The 12,689-nt window shown below is 36.4% G+C and overlaps 1 protein-coding gene across 1 annotated transcript; it reads right to left on the reverse strand.

Annotated features, from left to right (window-relative positions):
* Window positions 1-573: 573 nt before the first annotated feature.
* Window positions 574-12,474, reverse strand: stap2b (signal transducing adaptor family member 2b). The gene is made up of 13 exons (XM_056252312.1): window positions 12,185-12,474; window positions 7,693-7,764; window positions 7,377-7,496; window positions 7,117-7,173; window positions 5,509-5,660; window positions 4,601-4,732; window positions 4,232-4,301; window positions 3,619-3,721; window positions 2,404-2,499; window positions 2,184-2,249; window positions 1,985-2,050; window positions 1,103-1,216; window positions 574-986 (listed from the first exon to the last, which is right to left on the reverse strand). The coding sequence occupies exons 1-13, from the start codon at window positions 12,275-12,277 to the stop codon at window positions 943-945; spliced, it is 1,185 nt and encodes a 394-aa protein (XP_056108287.1). The 5' UTR covers window positions 12,278-12,474; the 3' UTR covers window positions 574-942.
* Between the last annotated feature and the right edge of the window lie 215 nt (window positions 12,475-12,689).

Raw genomic sequence — 12,689 nt, forward strand, 5'->3', positions numbered from 1 at the left:
TGTAAAGCCTGAAAGGTCCATGTCGTAATTGCATTGAAAAGAGCAATCTCAAAAGAAAGCCAGTCATTCAGTTTTGACGCGACACGAGGGTGAGTAAGCTAATGTAATATAATCTGCAATGCTTTTAATCAAACATCTGAACATTTGAAACATTTCTGTCTAAAGAAAGTCAAACTGTAAAGTCATACTATTACACTATACCTGTTACGTCAATAAAACAAATGCCAAACATACTTGTCTTGCACATCCGCACAAGGAAAAAAGTATGACACAGTGTACGTTTTTTTTCCGTGATCATTGTATTGTTCTTAAAATACACAGAATAAAACATGTCATGTTTTAACAGGAACAGAAAGACAACATTCGTTTGATCCGTTTCTCTATCTGGAGAAAGAAGACCTGCAACTTCCCCACATAGTAAAGTCAGAGTATAATTCATCATATCACCAACAACGCTTATTTTAGCAAGCCTGATATATTTTTTTTATATCAGAGGCAGAGAAAAGAGACATAGACCAGCTAATACATAGGAATTCAAGACAAAACATTTATATGTGACTTTTCACATGAATAATCTCTGAAATTGTGATAAATCAACAGTATGTCAGTGAGATAAACATGCAATTTGAGTTTGACTACCCAAACAACAGTAGTGATTTACAATAAGCAGCTACAAACGTTACAATGTGGCACACAATGATCAATATGTTGGTCTAATAAATTATTGTAAAGAACTAATAGATCATAATGCTGAAAGGATCAATAAAGAAAACCTGATTCAAGGGCCTTTTTGTTGATCCAGCCAACTGGACAAATCTCACAGATACAGCGTTCAGGTGAGTAAAGTTGTACATCCATACATCTGCTGGCTTAATACTAAGGAATTATTCCTCGTTCAACAATGAAACCGTTATTATTATCATCATCTTATTGAAATTAGAATTATTCCTGGAGACCTCGTCTCCTAAAAGCGTCCTGGAGCTCATCTGTTAAAAACAAAACCAAAGTAAAAAAAACACAGATATCAGAAGCAGGAAATGTTGCTTTGGTTTTAAAGTAAAATATTTAGAGTGAAACAATGGCTAAAAAGATGTGTTCTTACTTATGTCAACACTAAGCTCACGCCTGGAGCATTTCTCAGGCAAGCCTGACAAACTGTTGCTTCGGGAAGGTGTTTTACTGTAGCCAGGAGGTACCAAAGCTTTTCTTTCACCATCTACATCAAAGCAGAACACATTATAATGGTTTTCTTTGAGATCAATGGTAACAAAATCAAAAGATCCAGCATAACACTGGGACAGTGATGACAGCGCTGGAATGTTCATTTGGACCAAATGCCACGTCAAACTTGCTCAGACAAAATGTATAAAGCAGTTCATCATTGCAACATCTCTCCCCACATGGTCTCTGATGACAAGATGTCACTATATCAGGCCGGACAACCCAACTCCCAAAAACAATTCATATTGAACACACCTGAATTAGTATTTAGGTCTACGGGCATCGAAATCTGATGCGGCAAACACCGCCCTGCTAAAACAAAAGGCCATCATCAGAATGATATCTGGAAGTCTCTCTTATGCCCACCAATGTAGCATTTTTTTATATTATTACAATTTAACATTTCTATTTTAAAATATAATTTATTCTTGTGATGGACTAATTTGGTGTTCAAGAAACATTTATCAATAATGAGAAGTTGTTTCCCATTATTTTTGTGGATCTTTTTTTATTTTTTTATTCTTTGATGAACAAAAAGTTCTAAAGAACAGCATTTATGTCAAATATATATTTTTTATAACAGAAAACCTTTACTATCACTTTTGCTCAATTGAATGCATCCTTGCTGAATAAAAGTATTGACTTTTATTAAAAAACCTTACTGACCCTAGACATTTAAACGGCATTTAAAATGACATATTGTACATTGCACAACAAAAAGGCAACTATTAAAATGGAAAATTGGAATGTTTATTCGTGTCACCTGGAGGACGTGGTAGGGGAAGACTTCTCGTACATCTGTCCTGAGCCTCCTCATACTCTCCAGTATCTGAAAAACGTACTCAACAGGATCAACAACATGCTTTAGAAACACAATTTGAAACAATGAGTTTAAGTAAATCAACTGCAAAACACTGAAGAAAGCTAAAAAACTGCAAAACACTCAGTGTACAAGGACTCACCTGAACAATTGAGGTATTCGTTTTCATGCGTGTATGATTCTGAATTGGGACTGAGATTCCTTGCGCCTAAACATACAAATCAAAATGTATTTCTTTTTCTATTACATTTCATGTTTTCTAAAAGTAGAGCTGTCAGTTGAAGTTAGACATTCATTAAACCCAATTCAACATGTTTTACAATTTGTATGTGTGCTTTAAGATGATGCTAAAGATGTATTACCTGGTTTGGGGGGAGGCACCGGAGGAGTAGGCGAAGGGACATTTCTGAGACAATGTTCACTTATCTCACCATTTTCTTCATTGGGCTTAACAATTACTGAGGGAGAAAAAAAAACAAGTATAGTACAGATCAGGCCTATTGAACTAGCTTATGTGAGGTTGCCAGTTATTTCTCCCAGACTGCTTTCTTTGTGGTAAAATAAAGTAATATATTATTATTTGCTGTAAAACTCGATTGCCTCCCCTGCTCTGTGGAGAATGTGTGTCTCAAGTGTCAATCAATACAAACAATGCTAGCTGTCCTTAAGTCAGAATCAGAGAGAAGGAAAACGACCAGTTTCAACTAGAATAGAATGAAATGAATGGAATGATTAGTTCACATTACAGAACGAGCTAGGCCTAGTTCTCAACCAGACGATTTGCATAGTTTCGGCTCTGGCATCAGTGTGATTTACTGTGTTATGGACCAATTTTGAAAGCACTTTTTGGATGATTTTTTTGTTTTTTGTTTGATCTCATTTTAACGTTATTTATTTATTTATTTTCCTGCTGGGTGGTTTCTCATGAAAAAAAAAAAAGAAGTCTTAAAACGTGATGAAGAAATATGTTTAGTCTAAACATGGCTAGACAAATAAAACAAAACCGAACAGAACTTGAAAAGCAAACCTTTAGACACTGCAAAATAACAAATAAATCTGTATTTCTAATGCACAATATATATTGTGCAATGCATTTTTGTATTTTCAAACAGCAATCTGACCTGAATGTGTAGATCAAATAATATAGTCGATTTTTTTGTTAGCCAACTGGAAACACCATTCTTATTTCACCTCTCATTTAACCTCTGATTTTAGGGATAAGTTATAGGTAGGGATAGGGTTAGGACTGTTTGTGGACAGGAATGTTTTCCCAATGTCTTGGCAAAATCATGGCGACCGGAAACCCATGTCTAATATTTTTATACTAAAAGTAAAACTTTTTCAAAAAGAGCAACAGTGGAATAGTTCATCTCAGTTTGTCAATCATTCTTTAAGTGCCTTCCACACATTTCTATGACGTGGTGACGTATTTAGGTCTGTTTTGTAACCTACTGTACATGTCATTCATCTTTCATTGTGTTGTAAACATTGATGATTCATACCAACAAGTATTTCAGTCTGGCTGACAAACAAGATTTTCCTTAAATACTTTCCAAAAAACACAAATAGTATCTTACCGAGATTTTTCTCATAGTGTTCCTCTATCAGAAGAGGCACCAAAACCCCACTGGCCTTCTGCACCAGGTAGGTGACGGCGTCATGCAGGGTGGCACAGGTGATCTGTGTGTTTGTGAACATGGTGTGTGAACAAACTCACATTGTCTGATACATCAGTGCACATTTTCTTTCTTCAGATCAAAAACTTTAAATGAACAGAAGGAAAAATTCCAGGGTGTGTTTTTTCAAAAAAAAAAAAAAAAAAAAGACTAGAGATAGGGCTGCTCAAAACACAAATTATCTAACATATCTAAAGCTCTGTGGTAAATGCCAAGAAGTGTTTAATGTATAACACCTCAGCTGTACTGATTTCCCAACACTGACCCATAAAACTTTTTCTTATCAGAACTTCCTCTTTGTTTTCAAAGCAATCACACCTTAAGCCTCTCGCAAGAGCTCGGAGTTCACACAAAATTACAAGTTTGTAGATGGTTAAACGAATCCTTAGATGTTCTGGAGAGTGTTCCTATTAGACTCAAGCTTTTATTGTGCATCTTGTGAACACAATCTTCTATTGATCACAGGCTTTTAATCTAAAGTGATTTGAAAATGAAAAAACAAAGTATTACTTACAGGAGTCTCAAGGGCAATGATGAATCCTCCTTCAGGCCTCCGAGACACACGATAATGTTTGAATACTGGTCTGTTGGGCGCAAGAGTTGACTATTTAGGATATTCATTCTTAACTGACACAGCTATATTCAGTTTTATTCAACCAGATCTTCCTAGAACATGCCGAGTATTGTGTAACATGTTTTATTCATCAGATCAAAGTGCAAGGTTCAAGACTTTTGAGTCAGACTGAGGAGCAATTCAGAAGAAAAAGATAACAATAAATGAAGGGAATAAAGCAATCTCTGATAATGCATTTACAAGCTGTCTGTCCAGCAAATAGACTCAACATGGTTCTGTACCGAGTACAGATGAGAGTGTGTGTTTTACTTGTTAATATCTTGGCGAGTGGTGAGAGCAAAAGACGTCCCATCTTGACCCGGCCGCAGGAGTAGGTTTCCCTGTTCAGAGTTCCTTTCCAATAAGATTTCAGCTTCGACGCGAGTGACATTATGATAACAACTGCACAAAGCATCATTTGAATATTAAATAACAGGCATGGTTATGTTAATTCACTCAGTCACTATGTTCACAAGCACACCAGAAATTGCAAGAAAGTTTTCTTTAAAGTGGTCATGAAACAGAAGTTGCGATCATCTTTTTTCCCTATTGAATTAAAGATTATGAGGGCATGTGAATTTAAACAAAAGATGTGCACCGATAAATAATTTATAACAAATACTGCCGTTTTTCATAAAAAACAACAAGAATTGTCCATTTTCATTTCATGGTTATTTTAAGACACGAAAGTGGTTTTCTCATGTACACGCAAGCCCTCCTACATGCCGTGCCACCAGTAAGCTGATTTCTGTTACTTTAGTAGCACAGTCTGGAACAAAAATTAGAGTGTGGCAATCCTTTGAATGGCATAAGGAAATGGAAAAGGTTGCATTTTCGAATGCATGTAAATGTGGTAACTTACAGAACAATACATTATTAAAAGTGAAGTGTGTAGTGTGTAAGTGTGTAATTTCCTACTTGTGTTTCCCCAAACACTCTCCCCATCTGCCATTGGTCAGGCAAACAGTTAGCGCCACCCCAGATTAACACTACTGGTTGAGCTAACGCTGTGTTGGGTTGGTCAACCAATGGTGTGAGTTTGGAGTGAGACTATCTGTTTGATGCCTCTGCTTATTAAGCTGGGACAGGAGAAAGTATACTAAACAAAGATATTACACACATCACCTTTAATCTTTAACATTACATTAACGCTAATAAAGCAAGTGGTTTTAACTTACAAAGGCATGTCTGGCACTACGTAAATATATGGGTCAGAATCCTGGGATGGTGGTGGAGCTGAAAGAAGCCGCTGCCTCTTTGTCTCTTTGTCAATTGTTTCCTTCATCATGTGAATCTGGCCAGGCAGAAGGTTCAGAGCTGGCACAGATAGCTGGAGGACAGAAACATCGAGAATTATTGTCCGGTATTTATCTGACTGTGTATGGGTAACATTTCATTCAGCTCCCTATTGTGAATCAGTATATCGTGTGCATGAATCCGGGCACTGGTAAGGACCCTGACTCCCTACACATTGGGACACTGATGGCTCTATTTTCCTAAGTCCTCGTTGTTCAGCGTCTGGCATTTATGAACAACAGCAGCAGAGATATCTTTCTGACATGTTTATGTAATTTAAAGGTACATTACGATAAATACTTTGTTACATATCCCTGCAACACGTAAGCCGTAAATTAATTATAAATGTTAGCTAGAGTGGGATTACAAATTTAAGAATATGTTTAAGATCTGCTGATCCTACATCCTGACATAACATCACATGAAAGACTAAGGTGAAGTACATTGTATTTAGCATTTAAGGTTAAGATGATGATATCAGATGAATGATTCTGTTAAGCAAAGTTCCTAGCAGGAGGTTTCTGCCAGTCCTGTTCTCTTATTTTAAATCAAATGAGCCAGATTACGGAAACTCTCAGCTTTTGTCTTTAATGGCTCTTGAAGCCCCTGTCCCATTTTTTGATTATTATGCTGATTGGATTAGGACTATAGTGATACTCTAGAGTCTGAGGTGGGTTCCTATAACTGTATACTTTATTTGCATACTTTGGTTCAGGTCGTCAGCCAGGTGCTTTGTCTCCATTTCTAAGAACTGCCCCTAAAATATATGTAAACTACAATGTGCACTGCCTTAGTTGGACTTGATGACTGCAGCAACAAAACAGCACATTCTCAATAAAGAATGTGTTTCCTACACTATGTTCATTACCTGTCTAGCAATGTATGTTCATGCTAAAACATAATAACATTTCGTTTTTTAAAAACACGTGACACGCTTCAGAATTTCCGTGAGCATCGATGCTTCCCTGGTTTTGCTTTGTGGAACTTTTTAGGGTGTGAACATTTCAGTGCACCTGAATGATTTTGCGATTGAGACAGCCCTTAAAATGGCCAACTCCCTGATCAGTGCCCTGACTACTGAACTAGGGAGCTGATTGAGACATGTACAAAAGACTGTTTTTGGTGGTACATGCTGACAAACAAAAAGTCATATAGAGAGGTACTGACAGTTCATCACATAGATGATTGCAAGTGAAAAACTCTCTGGTTTGGCAAACATTAACCTTGGAGATCAAGAAAAAAAAGGGATAAGTTGAGAAGATCAGAAATCACCACCCAATTATTGGCTTTGTAGGTGAATAAAACAAAGCTATTACATAAGTTCCCTTTTGCAAAGTTGGTTTATCTGGCAAACAGACCTCCATAAAAGTCAAAATATATCAATAGTATTAAAACTCCTAAAACTTTCTGTTACATGATGTGCTCTGAGATTTTTAGACACCATTGTATACTAAAGATTCTTTTTTTTCTTTTTCAAAAGCACAACTGACCTTAGAAACTGAGAGCATGTAGCCTTTCCACAGTTCTCGCGCCTCAAGGCTGGGTGCCTGAGAAAACAGAGAAAAAGGAGGAAAATGCATGACATTGGGCATGTATTAACAGATCTAAATAACTCAAGGTTAAACAGCTGTAAGGGTAATGCAGTAAAATCAAAGGAAGATTAGTTTTGCAGATATGTGCAGTGTGCCATCACTTAAATGACATAAGGAAAAGGAAAATGGTGTCATCTTGACAATTATCAATCACCTACAATCATCTTGATGTCTTCCTTTTTCATGTGCAGAGTGAATCCAGCGGCGTTCAGGTTTCGGTCATGACAGCAGTCATCTGACACGGAGTTGAGATCAGTGAGCTCCAGCTTCTCTATATACTGCATTCACAAGCACAAGCAAACAGTTTATGCACAAATAATCCATTCTCTATGTAGACAAACACATACAAACAAACAGCCTTCAGGACTGCAAGCTTGCATTTAAATACATTTATGCCAATATACATATGTTACAAAATGTACACGCATATCAAAATGATTTTCTAGTCAAAAAGTAAATTGTAAAAACACTTACGACACTGTCTTTGGTGTTATTGTAAAAAAAGAGTGAATTTCCACACAAGCTGGTCCAGAGTTTACGACCCATCTATGAAAAGAAAAGGAAATATTTACTGAAAATAAACAGTTTCTAAATAATAAAACAAATATTTACTGAAATAAATAACTACTGAACCACCAGAAATATTTCTTATTAATTTTACACCATAACGTTTATATGTATAGGTTTAAATTAGATTGTGAATCCCAGATTTTCAATATGGTCTCAAATTGTGTATACAATAGTGTTTTCATAAACTGAATAGATTTGTAATTATTGACAATGGTTTATGTTGATAAAATGTTAGCAAATTATTATTTTAGTTAATGTTGACAAATTATCATGAGTTTATTCATTAAATACATACTTGTGGAAAGACTGAATTGGTTTGTACAAATTAAAGGAATGTAGAAAACAATGGAACGTTATTTTCTTCAGAAAGAACACTACAGAAACAAGACTTGACCAAAGGCGTGATTATATTTTATTTGAACTAGTTCCAGTCTTTATATATCTTCAGTTATAATCCCAAACTATCAAGAATGTCCGTCATCAAAGTGCACGTCAAAATGCAAAACATTTAGGTCTGTGCTGACCTTTAATAAATCATTAACTAAAAAAAAGACACATTTTTTTCAAATGTGATGAGCTCTATCAGCATTCAGCAGGATATAAGCTAAGACCCAATTTGTAAAAAAAAAAACCCCACAAAAACAAACACAAAAGCCTTTACTAAAACCATCTTTACAACGCAAATCCTTTATCTGTAGTGTTTGATCTGCATGCAAGCATCCCACCAGACCAGTTTTTGTTGACATTTCCACATTTGTAGGAAAACAGTTCCCATGTTGCAACAGACACTTGTGTGACGCTCTTTTGATGACCAGAGAAAACAACTTCTGCTCTCTTGATGATTACTGGTCACTTTATATTAGGTGTCTTTACTATTCACTTTTTTTTTTTTTTTTTTTTTTTACAATTTGGTGTCTTTAAAGTTTGCTAACATTAAAATGTAAAGCATTTTCTAGAACAAACTGTGTCCATAAATACTTTTCTGCGAAGCTATTACAAAATGCACGTTTGTTAAGGTCACTGCAGGACTCAAATAAACAGTGTATGAATATTACATTTCCTGTTTATATGAATAAAATAAAAATGCAAAAAATAATAATAATCAAATAATGTTACTATTTTTTCAATCAAAAGTTGTATTTGTTAACATTGTTCACGTTATTTCACAGTGCATTAACAAAGATGAATAAAAGGTGTAAAAATGTATTGCTCATTGTGAGTTCATGTTAGTTACTGCATTAACTAATGTTAACAAATAAGACCTAATTGTAAAGTGTTACCCATATTTCCAACAGAAAATACATAGGTATAACTAACAGATGTACAGCTTTTATGCATACATTGTAATACATTTCAAAATAAGCAGTTAAAGACATCAAACATATGTTCAAGTTTAGTCATGAAAGAATTCAAATAACTGTGCCATTTAGAGAGGGATGAACCTTCTACAGAAAAACTGAGATACAAGTTGATTAAAGATTTACAGTAAAACTACAAATGAGTGACAATAAAAGATAGTAACCAATGGTCATGATAAGAAGATGGTCCACAAGGTTGCCTCTAGCTGAAGCCCAGTAAATTAAATAAGTTCCTTGCTTTCATTAAAACTGGAGATTTAAAATGATTTTCATTTTGAAGCTAATGGGTCTAATAATGAACTGGTTAAAAAACTTCTAATACGACTGAATACATCTGATTACAGAGTTACAGAATTCATTTTATTTTTAATAATCCGATCAATTAGAAATAGTTTTGTAAGCTATAAACTCACTTTTTACACTGTATAAGCCAAATAAAATCATTACACATGATGAAAATATCCCAGTTTACAAAAACATCTTAAACCAGCCCAAGCTGGATCCATTCTGGCTGGTTTTAAAGAAGTTTGGGGTACACTTTTCAGATAATCCATCTGAAAAACCTTCAGCAGATAAGACCTCCTTTAGATGGCTTAAGCTATTTTTTTCATCAGCAGCAATGCTGATACAGTATACACACACACACACACATATATATATACACACTGAACAAAATTATAAACGCAACACTTTTGTTTTTGCCCCCATTTTTCATGAGCTGAACTCAAAGATCTAAGACTTTTTCTACACAAAAGGCTTATTTCTCTCAAATATTGTTCAAAAATCTGTCTAAATCTGTGTTAGTGAGCACTTCTCCATTGCCGAGATAATCCATCCACCTCACAGGTGTGGCATATCAAGATGCTGATTAAACAGCATGATTATTGCACAGGTGTGCCTTAGGCTGGCCACAATAAAAGACCACTCTAAAATGTGCAGTTTTATCACACAGTACAATGCCACAGATGTCGCAAGTTTTGAGGGAGCGTCCAGCATCTTCACCTCCAAGATCGTCTGAGACCAGCCACCCGGACAGCTGCTGCAACAATGGGTTTGCATAACCAAAGAATTTCTGCACAAACTGTCAGAAACCATCTCAGGGAAGCTCATCTGCATGCTCGTCGTCCTCATCAGGATCTCGACCTGATTGCAGTTTGTCGTCGTAACCGACTAGGGTGGACAAATGCTCACATTCGATGGCGTCTGGCACTTTGGAGAGGTGTTCTCTTCACAGATGAATCCCGGTTTTCACTGTACAGGGCAGATTGCAGACAGCGTGTATGGCGTTGTGTGGCTGAGCGGTTTGCTGATGTCAATGGTGTGGATTGAGTGGCCCATGGTGGCGGTGGGGTTATGGTATGGGCAGGCGTATGTTATGGATAACGAACACAGGTGCATTTTATTGATGGAATTTTGAATGCACAGAGATACTGTGACGAGATCCTGAGGCCCATTGTTGTGCCAGTCATCCACGACCATCACCTCATGTTGCAGCATGATAATGCACGGCCCCATGTTCTGTACACAAGGGTCTGTACACAATTCCTTGAAGCTGAAAACATCCCAGTTCTTGCATGGCCAGCATACTCACCGGACATGTCACCCATTGAGCATGTTTGGGATGCTCTGGATCGGCGTATACGACAGCGTGTTCCAGGTCCTGGCAATATCCAGCAACTTCGCACAGCCATTGATGAGGAGTGGACCAACATTCCACAGGCCACAATCAACAACCTGATCAACTCTATGCGAAGGAGATGTGTTGCACTGCGTGAGGCAAATGGTGGTCACACCAGATACTGACTGGTTTTCAGACCCCCCCAGGACCCCCAAAATACAGTAAAACTGCACATTTTAAAGTGGCCTTTTATTGTGGCCAGCCTAAGGCACACCTGTGCAATAATCATGCTGTCTAATCAGCATCTTGATATGCCACATCTGTGAGGTGGATGGATTATCTCGGCTAAGGAGAAGTGCTCACTAACACAGATTTAGACAGATTTGTGAACAATATTTGAGAGAAATAAGCCTTTTGTGTACATAGAAAAAGTCTTAGATCTTTGAGTTCAGCTCATGAAAAATGGGGGCAAAAACGTGTTGCGTTTATAATTTTGTTCAGTGTATATATATATATATATATATATATATGCGTGTCCCACAATAAAAGCCATATTTTCCCGCATGAGAGTTTAGAGTCCCGTAAAGACTTTGTTTGAAGGACATTATAATTTTACGATATACACGTTTGTGAGATTGTTTAAAAACTATATATATATGTACATACACACAGTCAAACCAACTTTCAACATTTCTCACATTATCAGTTTATTCGCTATAGTTAAGAAAATGGTAATAAAATATGAAATTGATATTTCACTGGTTTTGGCCATTCTTCTGTTAAGTCAAGTCAAGTCACCTTTATTTATATAGCGCTTTTTACAATACAGATTGTTTCAAAGCAGCTTTACAGAGATAACAGGAAAATATTGTTGTAATAATATTGTTAAAATATAAAATGAAATGTCCCCAACTAAGCAAGCCAAAAGCCAATGGCGACAAAGGCGAAGAAAGGCGACAGTCTCTGTCTCACAAATGAATTAAATAGCTCTTAGCTATGAAACTAAGTACACAATTATATAATACCAATTTAGGTCAACCAATTATCAAGCAATGCTTAATTTTGTTCACTCTGTGGTGTAAAATCATTAGCAATTAAAGCAATAAAGCAAAAACACTAAAGCAAAACATGGTCAGGTCAAAGTGTCTGAATAATATTTGGTCCCATATTTTTATAAATTTTACTTAGTCCACTGTATGAAGAATTTTGTGGAATAATATGTCACAGATTACTTTATTTTGCTATCCTCACTTACATAAATGAACTACAGTGTCCTGCACCCACTAGTACAAATATAAAAAATTATATCTGGTTTCTGATTAATTTTTTGATTTGACGGGATATATATAGGCTATATTAATAATTAAATAAATTTGTGGTTTAAACACCGCGTGCACGTATAGGGCTATATTACACTCACCTTGTCTTTGATGGATTTCTTTTCCAGAAAGCCTTCGTAATAACATGTTGGCAGCTGAGATCTCACTCGTCTATGGCGATTTGCTGCTGCCATAACTTCAGAAGTTACTCTCCCGCCAACAACAAACTTCTTATAAAACAATTCAGGTGTTTAAAAAGAAGACGCTTCACTGTCCACCTGCACGTTTAATGCGTTAGATTAAACGGTCAAATAGCCTACATCACAGAGTTCAGGTGCTAAAGCTTTATAAAAAGTTAGAGACGAACAGAAACCCTGTGGACTGGAAGTAAAAAAAAAAGACTATTTGAAGAGTTCTACGTGCTGTCATACTTATTTCCCACCCCCTTACCTGAACTCAGGTGAGTCAAGTTCGCTCGAGGTTGCCGCCGGAAGGCACGAAAGTCCCGCCCATTGAGAAGAAACGTATGTCACCTGCAGACAAAAAAACCCATCACCCCAGGCAAGTAAACGAAACCATACGAGGAAATACCCGAGATATAAATCC

This window comes from Rhinichthys klamathensis, unplaced genomic scaffold (assembly GCF_029890125.1).
Source record: "Rhinichthys klamathensis goyatoka isolate OS25496 unplaced genomic scaffold, OSU_Roscu_1.1 h1tg000094l_1, whole genome shotgun sequence".
Taxonomy (NCBI): domain Eukaryota; kingdom Metazoa; phylum Chordata; class Actinopteri; order Cypriniformes; family Leuciscidae; genus Rhinichthys; species Rhinichthys klamathensis.

Bases quoted from the DNA above. Each gene is read 5' to 3' on its own strand.
- stap2b (XM_056252312.1), bottom strand. From the start codon at position 12,277: ATGGCAGCAGCAAATCGCCATAGACGAGTGAGATCTCAGCTGCCAACA. The intron at 7,765-12,184 runs GTGAGTGTAATA...TTCTTTTCATAG, and splicing joins AGAAATCCATCAAAGACAAG to ATGGGTCGTAAACTCTGGAC. The intron at 7,497-7,692 runs GTAAGTGTTTTT...TTGTGAATGCAG, and splicing joins ATAACACCAAAGACAGTGTC to TATATAGAGAAGCTGGAGCT.